We start from the raw sequence: 22,195 nt of genomic DNA, 5'->3' as shown, positions 1-22,195 counted from the left end.
TTCATCTAATTAACAACTTGATTAATCATTTAATTGCATCAGGCCAATTATTTAACCAAATTGCTAATTATTTATACAATGAATCTTTATGGTTAAAATTACAATGTCAGTTATGATTATAACACATCAGTTTAATGACAATTTATTGATTGTCAAAACAATCATTACAATCAACTTGTGACATTTAAAGATGAGAAAAAAATCTATCGATCCAATCATTGGAGTCAACGATTAATCAATCGTTAATTAACTGATTACGAAGTAAAGAAAATCTCAAGTATCAATATTGTTTCAACTCTATTAGAATTTAAATTTTGATCAATTCAGATTTAAATCGTTTATCTTATTTACATTTTATTTTATTTTACTTTTTACAGAATCTTTTGATTCGGGAACTTGAACCTCGAATCAACTAGTTTATGTTCAAAGAATCGACAAGCTCAAGATCTTCTCGAGTCTCATCTTAAAGTTTTCTTATGTTTACAAGGGTATTAAATTTTGATTAGTTTGATTGTCGTCTATGAATTCAATTCCAATGAGATACCACTATTTCTCTCTGTTGAATGATGAATATTATGGAGATTAATGAGATATTGGTTTAGATGGAGCTCTCGTTTAATTTATGTCCATCATGAGACCAGAAAGCCTGATAAGTAGATCATATCGATAGTCGATTGATGTCTGAAAAACGAGATGATTGTTGATAATAATTAAATAATTCGATGCTGATTTGAAAGATCTTATGTTTGAATCAAATGTCAACTTGCATCATTTAAGGTTGACGGTTAATCATTCAAATCGGTTATCAATATAGTACTTACCACACGTTGGGTTTATATTATGACCTTTTGTCCTTCAGAGTGAAAGAGGTCAACCCTGAATCTCCCTGCCATGTCCCTGAGGATGAAAAAAATTCGTCAGGCTGAACCAGAGGTCGCAAGTTAACTATAAAAGTAACTCACCTTTCCTTGAAGTGCGCTTTGAATGTTTGCCCGAGTACTAATTCACTAAAATTACTCCTAAAAGAAATTAAATGAAATCATAATTTCAACTGAATTGATTGTGAAGATAATTGAATGAAAATCATCGGTACTTACATGACTTCATCAGTGACACAAAATCCTGATGGCACTTCCATGGCACAGTGGACTGCGAATGCTGGTAAGGTCGCAAATTTTGGCTTGAGAGTGAAAACATCACGTCTTTCAACAATCAACTCGACACCAGTGTCGATATTCATCACTGTCAAATCATCTTCATCAAGACTCATATCGATGACTCTTGCTCGGAAAATGGCTCAGCCCGAACAGCAATAAGACTTCCTATTGCAGGGAAAACAATCATATTTTCAATATTTTCGGGCTTTCGATAAAATTCTGCCATTTCTCCCATCAAAATGAGAAGATTTTTCTGAGTTGGATCAATGAAATCGTAATTCCTTCCAACTCTCGAGTCAAAGGATTGTTGATGAATTATGTCTTCGGCTGGTACGACATAAAATGAATATGGACTTCGACAACTGGTAACCGTTACATTCAATTTCAACCCTTCCTTGACGATATTTCGTTCGAGAGTTTCTAAAAGAACTTCTTCTTTGTCGAGGAGTTGAACTATCAAAAGAAAAATAATTTAATACTAACTTAAACTAAACGAACTCGCGACCAATGATTGATTAACTCACGTTCATGAGGTGTAACGTGTTTATGAACACAACCAGCACCGTATTTACATTGGCCTCTCAAAAAATGATGACATATCCCAGTATAATCTTTGGTTTTAAATCCTTGGACAACGTTTCCAATATCCGTTGGGTCGTATTGATAATTATTGGAATAACATTTTGCGTCTTCTGCCATTGGATCCCAATCATCAGGAATCTCCTCTAAAGATGACAATCGCCTCATCTAATCAATAGCGAGCGAGAAATTTAATGATTCACTTAACAATTACAATCTAAATTAGCTAATAATAGCCAATTAATTATAGCGATTGGTTAAGATACAAAGAGTTACAGTTAAAAGTTATACTTAAAATTATGTCACTGATTGAGATTAAAAAAACATGGTGACTACTATGTACAGAGATTTAAAAAAACAGCCAAGGTTAAATGATCACTGGAACAATTAAAATGAAATTAAAACTAACGTTGACACTTTTATATGGTCCATCAGGTATTGTCTTTCCCTCTCTGTTGATATAATTACCATAGATATTAAAAAGAAGCGGTAAAACTAAGCAACTACGAACTACCTGTATGCAAATTACTCGTGATGTACAAATCGATTGGATTTGAGACTTACCTTTGTCTCATTGTCACTACGATCATCTTTTTTTAAATTACCGTTAATTGTTGATTTGTGTCCATTAATTTGAACATTTATCCCCATTGAAGACAATTGATCAGTGATTGAGTAAAACGATTCATTGGAAATTGAATTAGCTTTGTTGAGGTTTCGATCGGAATTAAGTTGAATTAATTTCTCGGCCACTGCAATACAAGACTCTCTGGTTTCAAAGTCACTGATTAACGGGTGAATATAAATACAATCAGGAATACCAGTAATCTCACAAAAAGCTGAATAACTTAATCCATGCCAATTAGGCTGAAAAGGAATACGAAGCTCATCTAGTGAATAAGTTCGGGGGACACAAGATAATCTCCAAGTCCCTGAGACATCATAGAAAATGGCGAACTTGATTTTCCCTTCAATATTCAATTCTTTCTCGATGTTAATCAAATGCTCGATCCATGGGCTCTCTCCCAATTGGCTTAGATCGATAATTTCTCCGGAAGATTGTACCTTCTTACAATTAAGAAACGCTTTTTTGACTAATATTCTCGCTGGAAGCCAAACTTTACAATAGTATTTAACAATCTCTTCAAATTCACTTCCCACCAGATCAATTGCTTCCATAAATCTAATCGAAAGAATAAAAAAATTCTCAATAAACATTAGTTTCTACGAGGATCTTACAAAATCTTCAACAGTTACCTTTCAGTTTGGAGATGATCGTTAATCTGATCAGTCCAATTAGGCCGCAATCGGGAGACTCGAGAAGTTAAATCTGTGTTTATCTTGAAAGCCGATTTCCCTTTATTAAAACTAGTATCATTTGCTATTGCATCAATTTCTGAAACGAAATTTTCATAAATAGCATCGAAAATAGTTTCGATTAGTTCATCGTCATCGAATTTTGATAACAATTGATAATCAGATGTCGAATTGAGTATTTTTTTGATAACTCGGCGTCCATAGTGATGATAAACAAGTCCAGCACAGCTCAGCTTTATGGTGAATGGTTTCCTTGGATCGAGACATTTCAATGTTGTATCCTTGAAGCTACTTTGATGATAATCATATAAACCCCTGAAGTGATCATAAACTAAACCGAAACCAATCACACAATCACTTTCCTCAATCAGACTGGAATCAAGAGTACGAACTATTTTCGCACCCAAACCACCAAGCTTTCGGAGTAAATAACAGGCGAAAATTTGATCACAATGAAAGTCACCAGGATAAGTACAGATCGTTAATTGTACTTGATCAACTGCTCCATCTTCTTGGTCACCTCGATCTTCAAATGTCTCTGATTGATTTTGAGAACCAGATGAATCTAAGTTATTCATTGATTGTACTTCATCAGCTTCCCAAAAACCCCAAGAATTACTTCCGTTGGTATCGCCGTTGTCACTCCAGGTTGCTCTAGGTCGATTGGTTTGTGACCTGATCTCTACCACTCTCAAGCAGTGAATGCCAATACAAATCGGCTAAAATAGAGTAAAATTAATTAGTAAAACAAGACAAGACTATTGACTAAATGAATACTTACTCTCATAGAAAGGACTTTCTTCACAATTGATGGATCATTGAAAATGACGAATCCATAGTTCAGAGCTTTTCCTCTCTTATGGTTTCGATTTAACTTTAGATCAACAATGTTACCATAGTTCGAGAATAAATTACGAAGCTGATTCTCGGTAATATCGTGAGGAATATTACCCACGAATACTCCCTGTTCATCTGTGAACCGTCTGGGCGACATTGAGAAATACCTTTTAGAATGGTTCAAGTATTATTAATATTTTGAACGAAAATCTTTGAAAATCAATATATTAATAATTCACCAATAGAATTCAATAAACGATCATATGGTAAAAGAGAAGGCAAAATTTACCTTCTATTCCTTTGAGCTGGTGTGAGAAACAATCACAATTAAACAAGTTGTTACTTTGATTAGAATGTAATATGTAAATCTAACGTTAATATGAATACAAGCACGGAGACAATTAGAACCAGAGAGATAATTAAGATACAATTTTGTTTGTTGATCTAAATTAAGATGGAAAACTTAATGATTTTGATTAGAACACAATTAAAGTTTAAAATGAAATGAGGAAGAAAAGCTTTTAGAAAAAGGAAATAAACAATTTGTCTAATTACCATAACCCCATCTATTAGATTTCATAACAATAGACTCACAATTAGAGTACTGGTCAGTGAATTGGCGCTTGATTATGATTAGTTAAACAATTAATTTTCGAATTTTTTTATTACCAATTTAGAGCCCGATCATTTTATTATAGCGAAGCTTTAATCAACTCACTCTTTTCTCTCTCTTTCTCTTTCAAACACATGACACGATTGATCTCATTTATTATTGAGCTTCGTTTCCGTTTCCGTCTTTTCAATTTCTAATTTTATTGTTCACAAATTTATTCTATTATCAACACAAATTAACTGTTTAAACAAATGTCTTCATAATAACACTGAGCTTATTTAAAATGTCAAAGTAATTGTTTGATCATTTAATCAAATAGAATAATTGATCTTATTGATTGATTGGAATAAAAAGAAGTTTTATTTCATCTAATTAATCTTCAACTTGATAGTTTCATGATAAGTTCCAATCAGTTAATTGTCGAGGTGAAAAAGTATAATCATGTTGACCAGTGATCTAAATTTCACCGAAAAATCTTTTATCAATTTGATTGCGATTCTATTGAGTTTTTTTCGTGGTGAAGAACTTTTCGATTATATTAAATATCTATTGGATTTCATAACAATAGACTCACAATTAGAGTACTGGTCAGTGAATTGGCGCTTAATTATGATTAGTTAAACAATTAATTTTCGAATTTTTTTATTACCAATTTAGAGCGCGATCATTTTATTATATCGGGTGACCGAAAATGAGTGAGCATCTCAAGAATGGTAGGTCCTAGAATAAAATTTCAAACGTCATTGAAAGCGCCATCGATCAAATATAAATGATGAATTTTTTCAGAATTTTCGAAGTTCAAGTGCAACTGTGGTTCTTATTTAAAGGCCAAAATCGCGATTTTCTCTATGAGAAATTTATAATGGGAAAGTTAGAGAGCAATTTTCGTTGATTTCGGCCATGTTGGATCTCAATAACCTTACTTCAGATAATGATGAGCTTAGGTATATAAGATAATAGGTCAAAAAGAATAACTTTTGACCAAAAATTTTGAGTCCAAAGTTGGTTAACTTTGTTCGCTTTGTCAGGCCACTCGATTTCTCGAGAACCGTGCGTCCTAGAAAAAAAAGTCGAACATTTTTGGACTCAGCGTCAAATTTACTTTCTTAAAATGTATAGAAACGTGGGTCCAAAACTTAAGGTTCGTGAGATGCTCACTCATTTTCGGTCACCCGATAATATAATAATAAACTCACTCTTTTCTCTCTTTCTCTTTCTCTTTCAAACACATGACAAAATTGATCTCATTTAATATTGAGCTTCGTTTCCGTTTCCGTCTTTCCAATTTCTAATTTAATTGTACACAAATTTATTCTATTATCAACACAAATTAACTGTTAAAATAAATGTTCATAATAACACTGAGCTTATTTAAACTGTCAAGGCAAATGTTTGATCAGTTTAATTAAATAGAATAATTGATCTTATTGATTGATTGGAATAAAAAGAATACGCAGTTTTATTTAACCCAATCAATCTTCAACTTGATAGTTTCATGATAAGTTCCAATCAGTTAATTGTCGAGGTGAAAAAGTATAATCATGTTGACCAGTGATATAAATTTCACCGAAAAATCTTTTATCAATTTGATTGCGATTCTATTGAGTTTTTTCGTGGTGAAAAAACTTTTCGATCATATTAAATATCTGAGTTACTTTTTTAAACTTCCAAAAGATCCCGAGTGTTCATTTGTGTTTGGTGATTTACTCAAATTCAGATCTGCGTTTTGGGATAAAAAATTTTCATCAAGTAAGTTGAGAGTTTCCCTTAATCATAAACAGCTAATCACAATCGGCAATTTACTTGAGCTTTATAAATTGTAATCTCCAATCAACAGTTAATTTAACCAATTTTGTCACTTCGAATGCTTCAAATTACCAAATCGAATCGGGTTTACATGCACTTTGGATGGAGGCCCAGTGTTGTCCTTAACGATTATAAATCCATTGAGGTGAATACAACAATTGTGACGATTTCTTATTTAATAATCTTTTTCTTTTTATTCTTAGGCATTGATTAGTAAAAGTAATATTACTAAGCCCACTTTCTATAGATTTATTGGACTGAGCGAGGGTTTGGTCACTTCAAGTGGTGAAAAATGGAAAATGAGACGAAAAATGATTGAACCTTTTTATGTTAGTAAACAACAGAAAAGATTCGCATTAACCATTGACGAAGTATTCGATTCGTTGGTAAATGAAGAATTAGTCGATCTTTCTAACCAGAGAAAATATTCAACTTTATCTGATCAAATTCGTTTATCAACATTCAATATCATCTGTAAGCTCACTGGTGATGTGCCGATAGATTCAGAGAGAGAGGAAAAACTTTTTGCGATGCAAGTTGTCGAACTGTTCGAGACGATTACGATAACAAGGATGTGTAATCCACTTTATTGGAGTGATACAATTTTCTTTTCAACAGAATTCGGTAAAAATTGCCAAAATGGCCACTCGATGTTACAAATTCGTCGAAAATTTCGTTATCAAAAGTGTTGACGAAAATTTTAAAGCAATTTCTCAGTCTAATGAGCCAATCACCAACCAATTTTGTCACTATGCTCGCTGGTTCTAACAGAGGTACAATCGATTCAAAAGGAATCATTGAAGAGCTGATTACAACGGCTGCAGCGGGACACGAAAGCACGGCCAGTTCCCTCAACTGGACAATGTTCATATTAGGTAAGGTTACTTTGCAGTCGTCGAAAGTTTTAAAACTTATAAATGATATTCTGTCCACTTTTGTAGGGAATCGTCTTGATATTCAAGAAAAGTTATACCAAGAAATTTCATCGGTGTTTGAGGACAACGAATCTGTGAATGATATTGAAAAGATTAAGAGTTGTGATTACCTCGATAAGTGTATCAAAGAGTCGATGAGACTTTATCCACCAATACCATTGATTGCAAGAGAACTGGATGAGCCAATGGAGATTAATGGTTACAATTTACCAAAAGGATCAATAGTTTTATGCAGCATTCTGAGTATCCATCGGGATCCTAGAATTTATCCTAATCCAACCGAATATGATCCAGAGCGTTTCGATTCATCAAATTTACCAAATATTCCTAAAGAAGCTTATATACCTTTCGGTATAGCACCAAGAGCTTGTATTGGGTCTCGATTTTCATTAATCGAAATGAAAATTTTCTTAATTCATTTGATAAGAAGATATGAAATTTTCTCAGCCAAGAAACTCGAAGAAGTTTCTTTCAAAATGGAATTCAATTAAAACCTTTATGTCCTTTGGAAATTATGCTGCGAAAACGGAAGATCGATCAAAAATGTACAATCGACAATCACAGTACAGGAAAATGACCAATCTGATTCAGTTCGAGGATAATGATGAAAACTCTTGACGTTGTAATGACCAGAAAAAAAGATCAAATTGAAAATAAAGTTGTTGTTTATTTCGTTACTTCGCTCAATCCAAATAATGTTTTTCGTTCATTTCACAATTAAGATCAACTAATTTCAATCAAACAAATTGAACAAAATTCTACAGGGGCCAAAAATAGTACGAACAAAATCTGAGTACCTCTAAATTCTGACTCAAAGTTATTAACACACGAAAATTGAGTGGATAGCGAGAGAAAAACGTAACTGAAGGAAAGAAACAAACATCGTCAGTTAATTCACTCGCTTCATTATCCCAACAATTAACCTTAATTGTTGACACATCTTAAAAAATCTAATCAAATTTGAGCAACCAAACAACAAATTCAAAATTTAAATTGCCTCAAACTGCTTTAACTGTCAAAATCTTTAATACACTTAATTGGTAAATTACCCTTGCAATTAACCAGGTTCTGTTTGATTGTAATCCAATTTAAGGCATAAAACTTAATTGGTACCTGTTAATTATCAACTTTAAACATTATTTGGATTACGCCAATTCAATACTAAATATGGTTAATATTTAAATGTCAATAAAACTGAAAAAAGTAAATAATCTTATCAATGAAAAACAAAGATTACAATACTTGAATTTGCATTAGTTTAATTTGACTAGCAATCAATAGTAACAATTAATGTCATGATTAACTTGATTAAAGTCAATTTTGGCTATCAGTGTCTATGATTGTTTTGATTGTTATTGTTGATAAAAAAATGATTAATATAAATAACAATATTTGGTGTTTGTCAGTTTGTCAATTGAAACAAGTAAAGTTGCTTTTATCAATTAATTAGTTATAATGTCACTTAAATTAATTTATTTGTCAATAGTGATTGGAATCAGTGTTTCAGTTGATCAGGTAACCTCAGGTAAGTGACAACGATAACTATCTTAATCTTAATTAACTACCATAAACTTTTCCATTTCCAATAACCCAATACAATTTAATCATGAAACAATTAAGACTATGATATTTATAAATATCCGATGGAAATGGATCCAGGCAATTGGATAATCAAAGCGATATTAACGGACGAGGTAAATACGGATTAATTGTTCAGTAATCAATTGAATCCTTGAATTTGTTACATGATATTTATTTTAACTGTTGTTTTAATTAGAGTCGTGGTCAAGTATTCAAACTGGAAGAATCGATTTCATCTGGTAAAGTAATTCGAGGTAAAATTATTACGAAATCTAATGGATACGATGAAAGGATTTACTATTCAAGTGAATATCCAGCTGAACGTTACGCTATTGACAATGGTGAGATAAATTGTTCGAGCCTTAAACTTATTACTATCAATTGGAAATTCATTTTCTATTTATCGAAGATGATACCAGTAGATGCTGGAAACTGACCTTCACCACGGAATGGAATTTGCGACTGGCCCAAACTCAGATTAATTTAGTTAGTTACTTCTTAATAGCTGGACCTTCAATCGTATTTAGACTGAAAAATCAACCAATTCAATGGGTATTTACTAATTGTTGACCATTGACAATCAGTCATAATAGTGTTTTGTTTTTCCCTAGAATCAAACAGCTGATGTTAAAGTCCGAGGTGTTTCTCATCATGTCTATGAATCTCTTTTAACACCAGAAATTGCAATCAAATATTATTACAAAGGTGAGAATTTGGTGAGATCAATGAGTGCAATGAGTGCAATAAGATTAATATACTGATTGTGATTAATTAGCAAGCAAAGGTGATTTCGAGACGTCATTTCCGTCTTCAGTTTTGTTCAAAGGAAGTTCAAATGTGAGAATGGACATTTACTCAGTCAAGAAGGTTGATCAACACCTCGATTCCTTTGTAACGGTAGTTAACCCAAAAAATTAATGAACTTGCAGTTTACTGACAAACATTATTAATAATTGACAGTTGACAGAAAAATTTTGTGACAGCTTTTTAACGAAAGGATTAGATTATAACGAATCGCCGATTCCCAAGGTTGAAACACAATATAAACACTACGTAGCGATTGAAACGATTTCCAGTGATAAAAATCAACTGATACAAAAAGAGGTGAACATCATCGTGATTAGTTGATTCACTGATTAATTATTTGTTTGAATTTGAATTTTATTAGGTTTTTTCTGACGAAAAATTTCAAATGGTTGATATTAAAACAACAATTAAATTTCATGTAAACCAAATCGAGAAAAAAACCGAAAAAGTTTACGATTATACCTTAGGTTTGGTGTACGAATTGAATCATGAGGATGGACAAAGAAAATGTCAAATGTCTCCAATGGATTCATCAGCTCCTGGATTAATAATAGACAAAACTAATCCAAGTTTCTCATTAAATCAACAATTTGACTTAAATGGTCAATACTATTACATGGGCCCAGTGAATTATGTGAGTAAAGATGAATAGTTTTCATTCATTGGCTCAATAGTTAATACAATCATTACCAATCAATAGATGAACCTATTTAACACACAATCAAAGGTTGAAGGTTGGCAAGCAAACATTAAAAACGGCAAAATCGATGATATTAATTACGATCTCGTAATCGCAACTCAATATATTTTACCTCAGGTAAGTTGATAAGTAAACTACATTTTTATATTCGTAACCTATTGTAATGTACTTTTACCGTTAGACAGTGACAAATGATGTAAAAGATACGGTGATGATTGGAACCACTTTTGATGGATACGCGAAAACGGTAGGGTTGAATCAATATAAAGAGCATTTAAAGTACGAATATTAATTATTGGAATCATTGACAGGATGGAAAACGATCAATTCGAAAGAAAATTGATTATCAAATAATTTCCACTGAACTTGATGATTCTAAAGACAAATTCCGTATAGTTGATTGCTACCCTGATCCAGAATCACGGAAAACATTAGAACTCCGTTTCTCCTGCAAAGGTTTGATTATCTATTAGCTGAAAATTTCTCATATTTAATAACTTATAAATCCTTACGTTTATTTATTAGATGAAAACTGTGGCCATTTTACTCGAAATCATCATAAACAATTTACGATTAAACTGAAAGAGTCCATTTTCGGCATGGAAACGATTACAATCTCTCGAGTCTCAGATATTAAGCTTACCTTCAAATTATATGAAACAATCGCTCAAATCACAGTCTTAGAATCTCCTGATATTATGGGTAAGCAGATTTAAAGGAAATTCGTTAATCTGATCTTTTCACTAATTCGTTGGTTATATTTGAATCAATTACAGATTCTTTTGAACATAAAGAAATTCGCATTGCAGAAAAATCAAAGCCAATGACAAGTTATTATGGTATCAAAAATCATCGCGAATGTTTAATCTCAAGTGCCAATATTGCTGATCGTTTCGAGTAAGTTGATTAGCTATTAACATGAAATAATTACAGATTAACATGATTTCTCAATTAATTTACAGAGCAATTGCTTATTGCGAAGGAAAAGAAGAAAATATTTGTGGCCATTTCAGAAAATTTTCTGATATAATTGAGGACAAATTCTCTGGAACTTTTTGTAAAGTTACGGCCATTCCTCTTCAAAATATTCATCGATATAGTCGAGAACTACCATTGGCCGATCTCCCGGAGAAACTATTACTAAATGGAATATCATTCAAGTTATCTGATGGATCGATAACTTCTGAGTATAAAGTTTACCAAGTGAATGACATTTCAATCAAGGAAACGGAAATCGAACCTTTTTACCGAAAAGTTGTCACATCATCTAAATTAGTAGATAATTCTGACTCAGTTACTAGAATTGAAAGTGTTCCTGATTTCGGTTCATGTTATCAACTTTGCTCTCATTCATCCGATGTGGATTGCAGATCATTTTCTTATTGCAAATATCTCGATAGATCTGAATGTTTAATAGCAAATTCACCAATTAGCTCAGAAAATACGATCAATGATACTTATTGTTCAACAAATGAGATTAATTTGTTAAAGAGATTCGATAAGATTGAATCTCGAAAATTCATCAAATCAACATCGATTCCCACCGATAATGATCCTGAGAATTGTGCTCAACGCTGTTCAGATTTCGACGAATGTAAATCGTTTCAATATTGTTCTGATTCTGGATCATGTACATTGGAAGGTTATTACACCGATTCATCAACTGATTTCCATCCCAATTGTGACATTTACATTCGTAAGTATTGGTAATTACAAAAGAACCTTTGATACTTGGTAGTTTTTTTAATTAATTCTAATATTGCTCCAATTTTTGCTTAATTGCAGCAAAAGTAATCGACAAATTTAGAATGACCGGTAAGCAGATAATTTCGGACACATTTCATACAGAATTAAGTGTAACTGTGGATCAATGTGCTGCTCTTTGTTACGATTGGAGTGACGGCAAAGGCTCGAAATCCTGTTTATCGTTTAATTTTTGTTCTACAGATGGGAAAACCTCGAGCATTTGTCATCTTTCGAGGTATGATTTTGACGATGTTTCCAGAGAGAAAAGTGGTAAAGTAGAATTGATCCATGAAGATAATTGTCTTAATTACAATCGAATTAAAAAGAAAACACAATCAGGAACAATAAACGATTCGGTTGTATTGAGAAGCTCTTTTAATTTATCAGGATCACTTTTCATTGTATTTTTATTCATAATCTCTGGTCTAATCATTGGATTTGTCGTAAATACAATTTATGCCAAAGTGATAAAACGAAAATCGGCTGATAAATCGATCTCATCCACATTTAATCGAAACACATTCAGTTGGACTCGACAATTAAACGATGAAAGACAATCAACTCTTCGACAATCGACAATTACAGTACAAGAAAATGACGAGACTGATTCAGTTTGAGGATCATGATGAAAACTCTTGACGTTGTAATGACCAGAAAAAAAGATCAAATTGAAAATAAAGTTGTTGTTTATTTCGTTACTTCGCTCAATCCAAATAATGTTTTTCGTTCATTTCACAATTAAGATTAACTAATTCAAATGAAAAAATCACGTTGAAAATGACCTTAAATTTAGCTACGGCCTTTCATTGGTAACCCAGTGAAGATTATTATTATAACGTTACTTGGATTTTGACCTTCAAATATTTTGAACTTACATACTTGTATTTATTTTTTTCTGATCTGATCAGTTTAGGAGAAAATCGAGTTCGAAGTTAAAACTTCAGGTCGCTTTTTCTCAGCAACGATAAGTTTTTAAATCATGAAATTTTTATTTTATCGACAACTTTTCATGCCCTTACAGAAAATTAAAAAAAAAAAAAAGTTTTGGTAAAAAAATATCCAAAGTGCTCCGGCCACAATTCCGTTGTATTTAAATAAATGGACGGTGATTAGTCCCAAGTGTCGAAAATGATCTGAAACTTATTTTTGAGACTATCCTAGTATTGGCCAACATCGTGGATCGAGCACTTTTTCCATTTGATCAACAGTTTTACCGGAATGAGAGAGTGGCCTTTGATCTTCGTCGGCTAATATCTCCGAAACTACAATACTTAGAAATATCTGAATAAGTCAAATCATCGTCATTTAATCAGGGCTATAAAATAACGATCAATTTTTTTGATCAGTTATTTGACAGAACCGTGGATTTAGGATACAGAAATAGGAATTTCGACTGCAAACCCCGTTTTCCGAAATGAGAAACATGTTGACTCGAATGCGAAAGTTGAAAGGATTATCTTTTGACCCTAAAGGGATAATAACTCTTCTGCAAATCATGTTTTTTCACAAGCAAAAGAAGGTGAATTCAAATGGAAAACACTTTATACACCGTTAATGTAATGTAATTATCATGGAGAATTAGACTTACTCCGAGTCCAGTTGAATTTAAAAGACCGATAACATCACCAGAGATGAACATACGAAAATCTTGAATGAATCCCCCGCAGTGAAAGGCCTCGAGGTATCCGTCGCCTTGGGATCGACGATGAACTGTTCAACTTACGATTCGATTGACCAAAGTTAAATCTATCAATGGGACGAGTGAAATTTATTGGATGTAAAGGTCGGACGATTGGTCGACGCTTAATGGTCTAAGGTAGACAAATTTCTCAACCCTGATCGAGTAGATCATTTAAAAAAATTGAAATCTCACAAAGGTCCAACATTTTATCCAGATTATCACATAGAATACTTTCAACGTCGACTGGTTTGTTAATCGTAACATACTGATATGAACAAAATCGCGATCGATGGACCAGATTAAGATTACAAATCGTTACCGCTGGAAAAGGTAACACTCGACTATCGGCAATAATAATTAGGGTTAATATCATTGCAATTGCGACAATTTGACAGCGGTTTTCATTTCTTTAAAACCTCTTGTGCTCTTGCTAAATCGTCGACATCAAATGTTATCTTCTCGTTGCTTGGTGTTTGTCTTGAATCGTTAAGCGATGATATAAATGCTCGACAGGCTCACATAACCGCTACAAAGAATTTGGAGCGAATGGTTAATTTTTCTCCAATTCCATTGATTAATTATGCTATTTATCTTTACAATAAAGATCAAGATGAGTGTAAAGACATGATCATGGAGCTTCTGATGACATTGGAACAGTTTTGGTTAAACAAAAAGCAACAACAGCAACAGGGAAACACTAATTCTAGTAACAATTCAAGTGGATCATTAAACGAGTTTGAAGAGCCTTTCATGTCAACGACTAATAAATTGTCAAAATTGCTTAATATTAAGTCTCATATGGCCTGGGCAAGAAAAGATGAAGTAGAATCAGTGATTACTTGAATCATTTGTGCTAATGAATTATCCTAAAGTATCAATTTTTTATGTATCCAAATATGTTACCAAACATTGATACAACTAAATAAATTTCAATTCTGATTATTATTACCGAAAAAAACTTTTTCAATCAACCTGAACACACTCAGTGATCAAAACATTGATTTAGAGCTATGAATTCGAACAGCGAATCTTTGGTTGACGCTCGAACGCTTAGTGATGATAAGATAGCCTGTTGGTGATAATTATTTTGATAAAGGATGTTACAGATAAAGTGTTTAGAATAGCAGGATTTGTTTATTAAGGACGTGGTCCATTTCTGACCCCAATTCCGATTTTCGATTAAATTTGCACAATAATAGAACGATAAATGAGATGCAGTTTGGTTTGATTTTTTCTCTCAGGTCTTAGGTCTTATACTTTTCGAGTTGAACGGGTTTTTCGACGGATGTTTTTTGTACTCGTTTCATGGCTAAACTTACAGTAGTTCGGCCGGAAAGAAATCAATTACATCAATCGGTAGATGACTTTTTTTTTTCTTTATTATATCAATATTTTTGTTCATAGAGATCCTCGAATTTATCCAAATCCGACTCAATATGATCCAGAGCGTTTGACCCATCAAATATTCCTAAAGAAGCTTACACCTTTCGGGATAACACCAAGAGTTTTTATCGGTTATCGATTTGCATTAATCGGAATGAAATTTTTTCTCATTCATTTGATAAGAAGATATGAAATTTTCTCAGCCAAGAAACTCGATTTATAAATTGCGCAAAATGAGCTATCAAAATATGAAAAAACATTATTGAATTGCCAAACAAAGGATGTAAATAGTCATTAAAATATCATTTGATCATTAATCTTGGAAATCACATCAACTTTTATAATCATTAATTACAATGATAATTGTGTTTACTAAGCGTATTTTAAATGCTGATATTTGTATTTTGTGCCCACCTTATAACCTTGTGATTGTGATTAAGTTCAGTTTGGTTTCAATGAACAATTACTTTCATAGTTTATTAATAATTCACTAATTGTGTTCCTATTGAAAAAGATGATTAAACTATGTTTTCTGTTGATTTACACTGATTTGACTGATTTGACTGATTGACTGATTGACACTTTACACTTGATTTGGTACAAATCGATCAGCTTCGGCGATTAGCTTTGGGAAATTTTCAGCTGATAATATTAGTAATAGTAACCGTTTCCCTTAGCTCAATTTGACCAAATTGGTTATGGCCATTTTTCGAGTTTCACAATTATCGAAACTTATTGAAAACTTCGAACTGTTCGAATGGTTATTCAATATATTTCTAGTAGCCAAGAATGACTAACTATTATCTAATCTGTTCTTCCAATCAATTAGACAATTTTACTTCAAGGTCGATATACATAAATACGAACTAGAGGTTCTAATCGTTTCGATTTCATATTTATTTCGTTTTCGGCTTTAATATCGAAAATATCATCATGTTTCATGTTGAGATGAATTTCCCTTATAAACTTTTCATCGATTTAATTGTAGCTTTGCTAATTGTGCTTACGATAAAGAAACTTGTCGATTTCATTAAATATTATAACTGTTTCTTGAAACTTCCAAAGGATCTAATTGTACATTCTTATTGGGCGATTTACTTCACTTCATACCTGCTATTTGGGATCAGAAATTTTCTTCGGGTAAGTTTACTTATATTTTTTAATAGATTTGTTTTATTACAATAATGTGTAACAATCAAATCGACAATTATTCTTAATGTTAAATTAACCAACAGCTGCTGTGACCACTTATATGACGAAAAATGCTTCTCATCATCAAATCAAATCGGGTATACATGGAGGTTGGCTTGGTTGGTGGCCTATTATGATTCTACATGATTATAAAGCCACCGAGGTAAGTTAAGGTTTTCAGTTTATCCACGAACAGGTAACCGACAATAAACGAGATTAGCCGCACAGATTAAGTACCTAATCCACAAAAAAACTTGACTAGAAAGAAAGCTCATTGCTTATGTAAGGGGTCGACACTTCTCTCCTCTACTCTTATCTCTCTCTCACCCTAGTGGTCATCTTAATCTCTCTCTCTTCCACTCACACACACTTATCATCATTTCCTTTTCCTCTTTCTCACATATAAAAATTGTTGTTTTCTCTTCTCTCTTCAGTTAGTGTTTTCACCCTCTTCTCTTGATTAATTAATTAGAATTAATTGATGGGATAGTGAGCTTCGCTCCTAACCCGGTTAACCCTAATTAATATTGTGTTTCTTAATTACCCTAATTGTGCTTCTTTATTTATCTATTGATTTGTTTATTTCCGTTGTAAGTTAATTACTATTTTTGAGATAAGTCTCTTTGTGCATCTTAATTAATTAAAAATATTAAGTGTGGTAATTGTGTTGGTTATCTATCTCATTTTTATTCGTGTTAATTAATTCAAGTGTAGAGGTTGACATCGATAATTGAGCTTCGCTCTTATCGTTGTCAATGCTCATTTTGTGACCTTAACTTCATCCCCGTTGAGACCTCACACTTAGAGTGAAACTAACTAGATTAGTTTTTTATTCTCAGGTACTGGTTAGAGATAATGTTATACATAAACCCGTATTCTACAAATTCACTGGACTCAGAGAGGGTTTGATCTCTTCGGTTGGACGCAAATGGAAAATGAGACGAAAAATGATTGAACCTTTTTTCGTTAGCAAAAAGACAAAAGAGTTTGCAATGATTTCTGACAGTGTTTTTGCTCCAATGATAAACGGAAACGATTTCTGCGAAGAGGGAAAATATCTAACACTCGTCGAAAAACTTCATTCATCAACAGGTAACATTATTCTCAATGCCACCGCAGGTGTACCGATAGAAAAAGAACAAGAAGAGAAAAATTTTCTTAACAAGACTATGCACCTAATGGAAACGAACACGATGGCAAGAATATGCAATCCACCTTTATGGTTCGATTGGATTTTCAATGTAACCAAAGCAGGTAGAAAAACCGCCAAGTCGATGGCCAGATTGTATAAATTTCTTGATCGTTGTATCATACGGAATATTGACAATTCGAATGAGATTGATAAATATTATCAATCGGACTCGTCATCTTTAAATTTAGTCAAAATTCTGCTCACATCTAACAAAGGAAAAATCGATTTAGAAGGAATCAATGAAGAGCTGTTGACCGCAGTATCCGCTGGCTAGTGTTGCGATACCGATAGAAAGTATTGATTGAACATTATCGGTATTGTTGACAAAGTATCGATAATATTTTCAATATAATATTGAAAATATCGAAAAGTATCAACAATACAGGTATTGAACAGTATTGCTAATATTTTTGATTTTCTGATTCTATTTGGTAAATTTCTACATATTCTCAATTTTTCATTTTCTGAGTCAAATTCCTTTCAATTGCCTGGAAAAGTACTCGATACCGTTCACAAATTATCGAGTAATATCAATATCGATAATATTACTCGTTAAAAAAGTATCAGCGCAACACTACGCTGGACATGATAGTTCAGCTTTAACTCTAAACACTTTGTTGTTCATTTTGGGTAAGAAAAACGAATTGCATTCTATGAATAAGTATTTAATGTTGTTTCTTTTGTTTTTCCATTTCCCTTGTAGGAAACTATCCCGATATCCAAGAAAAACTGTACCAAGAGATTTCATCAATGTATGAAAAAAATGAATCGGTTAATGACATTGAAAAGGTTAAACATTGCGAGTATCTTGATAAGTGTCTCAAAGAATCAATGAGACTTTATCCTGTTATACCTTTGATAGCAAGAGAACTGGAGGAACCAATTGAGATAAATGGTTACAATTTGCCAAAAGGATCAATAATAATATGTAATATTTTAATGTTCATCGAGATCCTCGAATTTATCCCAATCCGACTCAATATGATCCAGAGCGTTTCGATTCATCAAATTTACCAAATATTCCTAAAGAAGCTTATATACCTTTCGGGATAACACCAAGAGTTTGTATCGGGTCTCGATTTGCATTAATCGAAATGAAAATTTTTCTAATTCATCTGATAAGAAAATATAAAATTTTCTCATCCAAGAAACTTGAAGATGTTTCTTTCGAAATGGATTTAACTTTAAAGCCTTCAAGCCCATTGGAAATTATGCTTCGTAAGCGAACCAACTGATCAATTTATCTTAATTAACAGTGAAATCCCCTAATCATCTTTTAAGTAAATAAGAAAATACATACAGCCATGTATAGTATATTCTCTCTGATTTTTGTCGTTCAATTTATTAAATACAAAAACTTATTGGTCAATTTATTTAGTAAAAAATAAACCAGGTAACAAAAAACGTTACGTTGTCTTATCCTTTTTTAAGATTTCAATTCATAATATGAATAATTAACTGTTTGAAATGAGCAATCAAAATATGAAAGAAACATTATTGAAAATCAGTTAAAAAATGAGGAGTCATTAAAATATCATTTAATCAAGATTCATGGAGATGACTGAAATACTTTTAAGATCAACAACTAATTTATAATTTGACTTTTGATTTGATTTTTTATAATGAATTTCCAACTTCTCTATCTCACTCAGTGATCAAAACATTGATTCAGAACTATGAATTCGAACGGTTAACCTTTGGATGACGCTGCAACTTATTAGTCATGATTAGACGCCATGTTAATGATAATTATTTTGATAAAATCATTAAAATATTCATTATTGTTTTTCGATCTTCAATCTTAAACATTGAAGTTAACAAATTAGCGATGATCACCAGTAAAAGTATTTACCTTATCCCAAGGTAATAGTTAGAAAAAAACAGTGAAAAAATAATTTTCAACTATTTAGAAGACAATCCTGTAAATTTGAGCGCTATAGAACTTAAGGCCTTTTAACGACAATAATTCAAAGTCAAAATGGCAACCGCTGAACAAGAGATATGGTCGAGTTTTCGTAGCTCGTTTTTTTTTATAAATGACCTCAAAAATAGCTGTAAACGAATCGAATTTTCTCTCTCGTCTAGATAAGTTCCCTAGTAATTGATAATCTTTATCATCAGTGATAAAACTTAGGTGATTTACTCATTGATTTTTCTTATCTTGATTGTTAATTTTAACCACTACCTGCGCGAATGATTAAAAACCATTCGAAACTCATTTTTCACGACTGTATACCTTTCGGAGTAGTTGCGAGAAACTGTATGTATGTAAACTGTAACAGTTAACTTTTAATTTACTTTAGTTTTGGCTAGATCATTAATTTTAAACATCGTAAATTGGTTGTTTTTATAGCCTTGATTAAATGATGATGATTTGACTTATTCAGATATTTCTAAGTATTGTAGTTTCGGAGATATTAGCCGACGAAGATCAAAGGCCACTCTCTCATTCCGGTAAAACTGTTGATCAAATGGAAAAAGTGCTCGATCCACGATGTTGGCCAATACTAGGATAGTCTCAAAAATAAGTTTCAGATCATTTTCGACACTTGGGACTAATCACCGTCCATTTATTTAAATACAACGGAATTGTGGCCGGAGCACTTTGGATATTTTTTTACCAAAACAAATTTAATTTTCTGTAAGGGCATGAAAAGTTGTCGATAAAATAAAATTCGGAATCCAATGTTCACCTCTTAACTCAAAACTAAAATTCGGTGACCATCCTCCTTATCGATTATTTCAACATAAATCAAGAGTCTAATTCATATTCTAATTGCTATGAATTATCTAATGTACAATCTAATTGTTGATCTTCCCCTCAGACAATCAAATCTAATCATATAAAAATCAATATCTATCAATCTACTTAAACTAATTGTTTTGAAAAAGTTTATCAATTTTATCAATACGATGTAAAATTTGTCACTAATGATTAAGAAAGTTAATTGTTCAGAAGCTAAATAACATGATTAATGTGTGGTGATTAATTAATTAAACGTGATTACAGTAACGAAAAGATGGTAAGATTTAAATTGCTGTTATTTGACAATTAAAAGAGTGAGAAACTTGACATCCAACCATTTAATCAACATACATGTAATAACAATAATATTGACAATCACATTCAAACAATATAGTCGTCATCTTTTTCTTACCTTTTTGTCAAGTAATTGTTGATAATTTAATTTCATGTTCATTTAATATGGTAAGTTAATTTAGTTAAGGCATTTTTAGAGTAAGAGTAACATTAATTAAGTACAAAACGTGTAAAACAGTGACACTGACAATTAACCTAATCAAACGTAGTATTTAAATTAATTGTCACTGTTTTTTTCGCTGTTAATTTAATCTTAAGCTTTCAATTTTTCATTTGTTTAATTAAATCATGATTAACTTACCTTTGATTACGTTTATATTTTTGATTATATCAACAAGCACAATCAACTCACTTCCAGGTAAATGGGCACTAATCAAATCAATGAATATGGTTACAATTAAGGTAAACAATTAAATTTTCTTTTAATTTTGTTTCTATTTATTTGTTTGTTAATAGTGATTAATGAGATAGACAATGATGTTAATGATGATCAGTTAATTACTGAAGTGATTACAAGTCAACAATCAAGTAAACCAATGGAGGATTTAAATCTATTTCTAGGAGATATTAAATTGCGAGCAAAAAATGATGATGATGATAAGGTAAGTCGACAATTAGATTTAATTGTTATCCAATACGAAATTATCATCATACATGTATAATATAACAAATTGATTCGTTGATTGTTTATGATTAGACATTACTTAGAAACGCAATTGTATTTGATGATAATATTTGGTCTAACGCTTATGTACCAATTGAAATTGATCCAAAACTAGGTTAGTTTATATTGTGTGATACGTAAAGTTAATCAACAACAATTAACTGATTTTCTATTCGAAACAATTTAGATGCAATATCGTCAATGATTGAAGAGGCACTAGATGAGTTCCATCAGAAAACTTGTATACGATTTAAGACTCGAATCGCTGAACATGCTTATGTTAAATTCATTTTCGGTGAAGGGTAAGTGATTCAAGTAATTTGTTAATTTTTTCAATCTAAATGTGAATCATTCTATGATTAGTTGCTATTCATTTGTTGGGAAAATTGGAGGACTTCAGGCAATTTCATTAGGTGATGGTTGTCATTGTAAAGGAATCATAATTCATGAGGCCATGCATGCTCTTGGATTTTACCATGAACACAACAGATCAGATCGAGATGATTATGTAACAGTTAACTACGATAATATACAATCAGGAGCTGAGTTTGCGTTCATTAAACTGAATCCACATGAGAATCGGCTCTACACAACTTACGATTATGGTGAGAGTTTACATTTGACTTAATTGTTAGAACCTTTTTTTCTTATATTTATCTTAATTGTTACAGAATCAATTATGCATTATGATGGAGCAGCATTCAGTAAATCAGCTAATCTATTAACTATGGTTCCCAAACAGGAAGGAGTTAATTTGGTTCATGCTTGCTATAAACCATTTCTATCAGTAAAAGACGTTGAGAAATTAAATCAACTTTATAAGTGTTCAAATTAGATTCTAATTGTAACAGCAATTAACTCTAAATACTTGTCTATGGGCCTATTTTTTACATTGACAACTTTAAT

At 32.0% G+C, this 22,195-nt stretch overlaps 5 protein-coding genes across 6 annotated transcripts; 4 read left to right on the top strand and 1 right to left on the bottom strand.

Annotated features, from left to right (window-relative positions):
- Nucleotides 1-328: 328 nt before the first annotated feature.
- Nucleotides 329-4,384, bottom strand: LOC128389348 (uncharacterized). The gene is given in 9 exon segments (XM_053348909.1): nucleotides 329-681; nucleotides 822-897; nucleotides 963-1,019; nucleotides 1,098-1,296; nucleotides 1,299-1,610; nucleotides 1,682-1,904; nucleotides 2,301-2,919; nucleotides 2,994-3,772; nucleotides 3,835-4,384. Coding segments are annotated over 8 exon segments (2,466 nt in total). The 5' UTR covers nucleotides 4,048-4,384; the 3' UTR covers nucleotides 329-681; nucleotides 822-833.
- A 1,660-nt stretch (nucleotides 4,385-6,044) lies between these two features.
- On the top strand, nucleotides 6,045-7,931 carry LOC128389525 (cytochrome P450 4c21-like). The gene is given in 8 exon segments (XM_053349128.1): nucleotides 6,045-6,252; nucleotides 6,305-6,410; nucleotides 6,412-6,454; nucleotides 6,513-6,992; nucleotides 7,027-7,041; nucleotides 7,043-7,184; nucleotides 7,251-7,727; nucleotides 7,730-7,931. Coding segments are annotated over 8 exon segments (1,563 nt in total). The 3' UTR covers nucleotides 7,822-7,931.
- A 722-nt stretch (nucleotides 7,932-8,653) lies between these two features.
- On the top strand, nucleotides 8,654-12,786 carry LOC128389347 (uncharacterized). The gene is made up of 15 exons (XM_053348907.1): nucleotides 8,654-8,769; nucleotides 8,865-8,938; nucleotides 9,022-9,166; nucleotides 9,235-9,377; nucleotides 9,437-9,530; nucleotides 9,601-9,722; nucleotides 9,786-9,929; nucleotides 9,994-10,266; nucleotides 10,333-10,449; nucleotides 10,514-10,579; nucleotides 10,644-10,788; nucleotides 10,858-11,034; nucleotides 11,109-11,229; nucleotides 11,295-12,028; nucleotides 12,118-12,786. The coding sequence occupies exons 1-15, from the start codon at nucleotides 8,700-8,702 to the stop codon at nucleotides 12,693-12,695; spliced, it is 3,003 nt and encodes a 1,000-aa protein (XP_053204882.1). The 5' UTR covers nucleotides 8,654-8,699; the 3' UTR covers nucleotides 12,696-12,786.
- A 3,608-nt stretch (nucleotides 12,787-16,394) lies between these two features.
- LOC128389524 (cytochrome P450 4V2-like) lies at nucleotides 16,395-18,892 on the top strand. Its single transcript, XM_053349127.1, is given in 5 exon segments — nucleotides 16,395-16,496; nucleotides 17,173-17,798; nucleotides 17,995-18,155; nucleotides 18,229-18,462; nucleotides 18,465-18,892. Coding segments are annotated over 5 exon segments (1,419 nt in total). The 3' UTR covers nucleotides 18,761-18,892.
- A 1,706-nt stretch (nucleotides 18,893-20,598) lies between these two features.
- Nucleotides 20,599-22,124, top strand: LOC128389568 (astacin-like metalloprotease toxin 1). Of its 2 annotated transcripts, XM_053349178.1 has the most exons (7): nucleotides 20,599-20,733; nucleotides 20,964-20,983; nucleotides 21,082-21,227; nucleotides 21,323-21,404; nucleotides 21,477-21,591; nucleotides 21,653-21,894; nucleotides 21,961-22,124. In XM_053349178.1, exons 3-7 carry the CDS (start codon nucleotides 21,162-21,164, stop codon nucleotides 22,122-22,124), a joined length of 669 nt encoding a protein of 222 aa, XP_053205153.1. In that variant the 5' UTR covers nucleotides 20,599-20,733; nucleotides 20,964-20,983; nucleotides 21,082-21,161. The 2 variants fall into 2 exon arrangements, with proteins under 2 accessions (XP_053205153.1, XP_053205152.1); XM_053349177.1 differs by lacking the exon at nucleotides 20,599-20,733 and having other exon boundaries at nucleotides 20,770-20,983.
- The last annotated feature ends 71 nt before the right edge of the window (nucleotides 22,125-22,195 follow it).

Source organism: Panonychus citri, unplaced genomic scaffold, assembly GCF_014898815.1.
Source record: "Panonychus citri isolate SS breed McGregor unplaced genomic scaffold, ASM1489881v1 Contig00108, whole genome shotgun sequence".
Taxonomy (NCBI): Eukaryota; Metazoa; Arthropoda; class Arachnida; order Trombidiformes; family Tetranychidae; genus Panonychus; species Panonychus citri.
The sequence above is the reverse complement of the archived record's forward strand: the minus strand, read 5'-3'. Positions and strand labels throughout refer to the sequence as shown.

Excerpts from the sequence above, each read along its gene's own strand:
- LOC128389347 (XM_053348907.1), top strand. The coding sequence starts at position 8,700 with ATGTCACTTAAATTAATTTATTTGTCAATAGTGATTGGAATCAGTGTT. Across the intron at positions 9,531-9,600 it reads AATCAAATATTATTACAAAG|CAAGCAAAGGTGATTTCGAG; the intron begins GTGAGAATTTGG and ends GTGATTAATTAG. Across the intron at positions 9,723-9,785 it reads ACCTCGATTCCTTTGTAACG|TTGACAGAAAAATTTTGTGA; the intron begins GTAGTTAACCCA and ends AATAATTGACAG.
- LOC128389568 (XM_053349177.1), top strand. The coding sequence starts at position 20,914 with ATGATTAACTTACCTTTGATTACGTTTATATTTTTGATTATATCAACA. Across the intron at positions 21,405-21,476 it reads TGAAATTGATCCAAAACTAG|ATGCAATATCGTCAATGATT; the intron begins GTTAGTTTATAT and ends GAAACAATTTAG. Across the intron at positions 21,592-21,652 it reads AAATTCATTTTCGGTGAAGG|TTGCTATTCATTTGTTGGGA; the intron begins GTAAGTGATTCA and ends TTCTATGATTAG.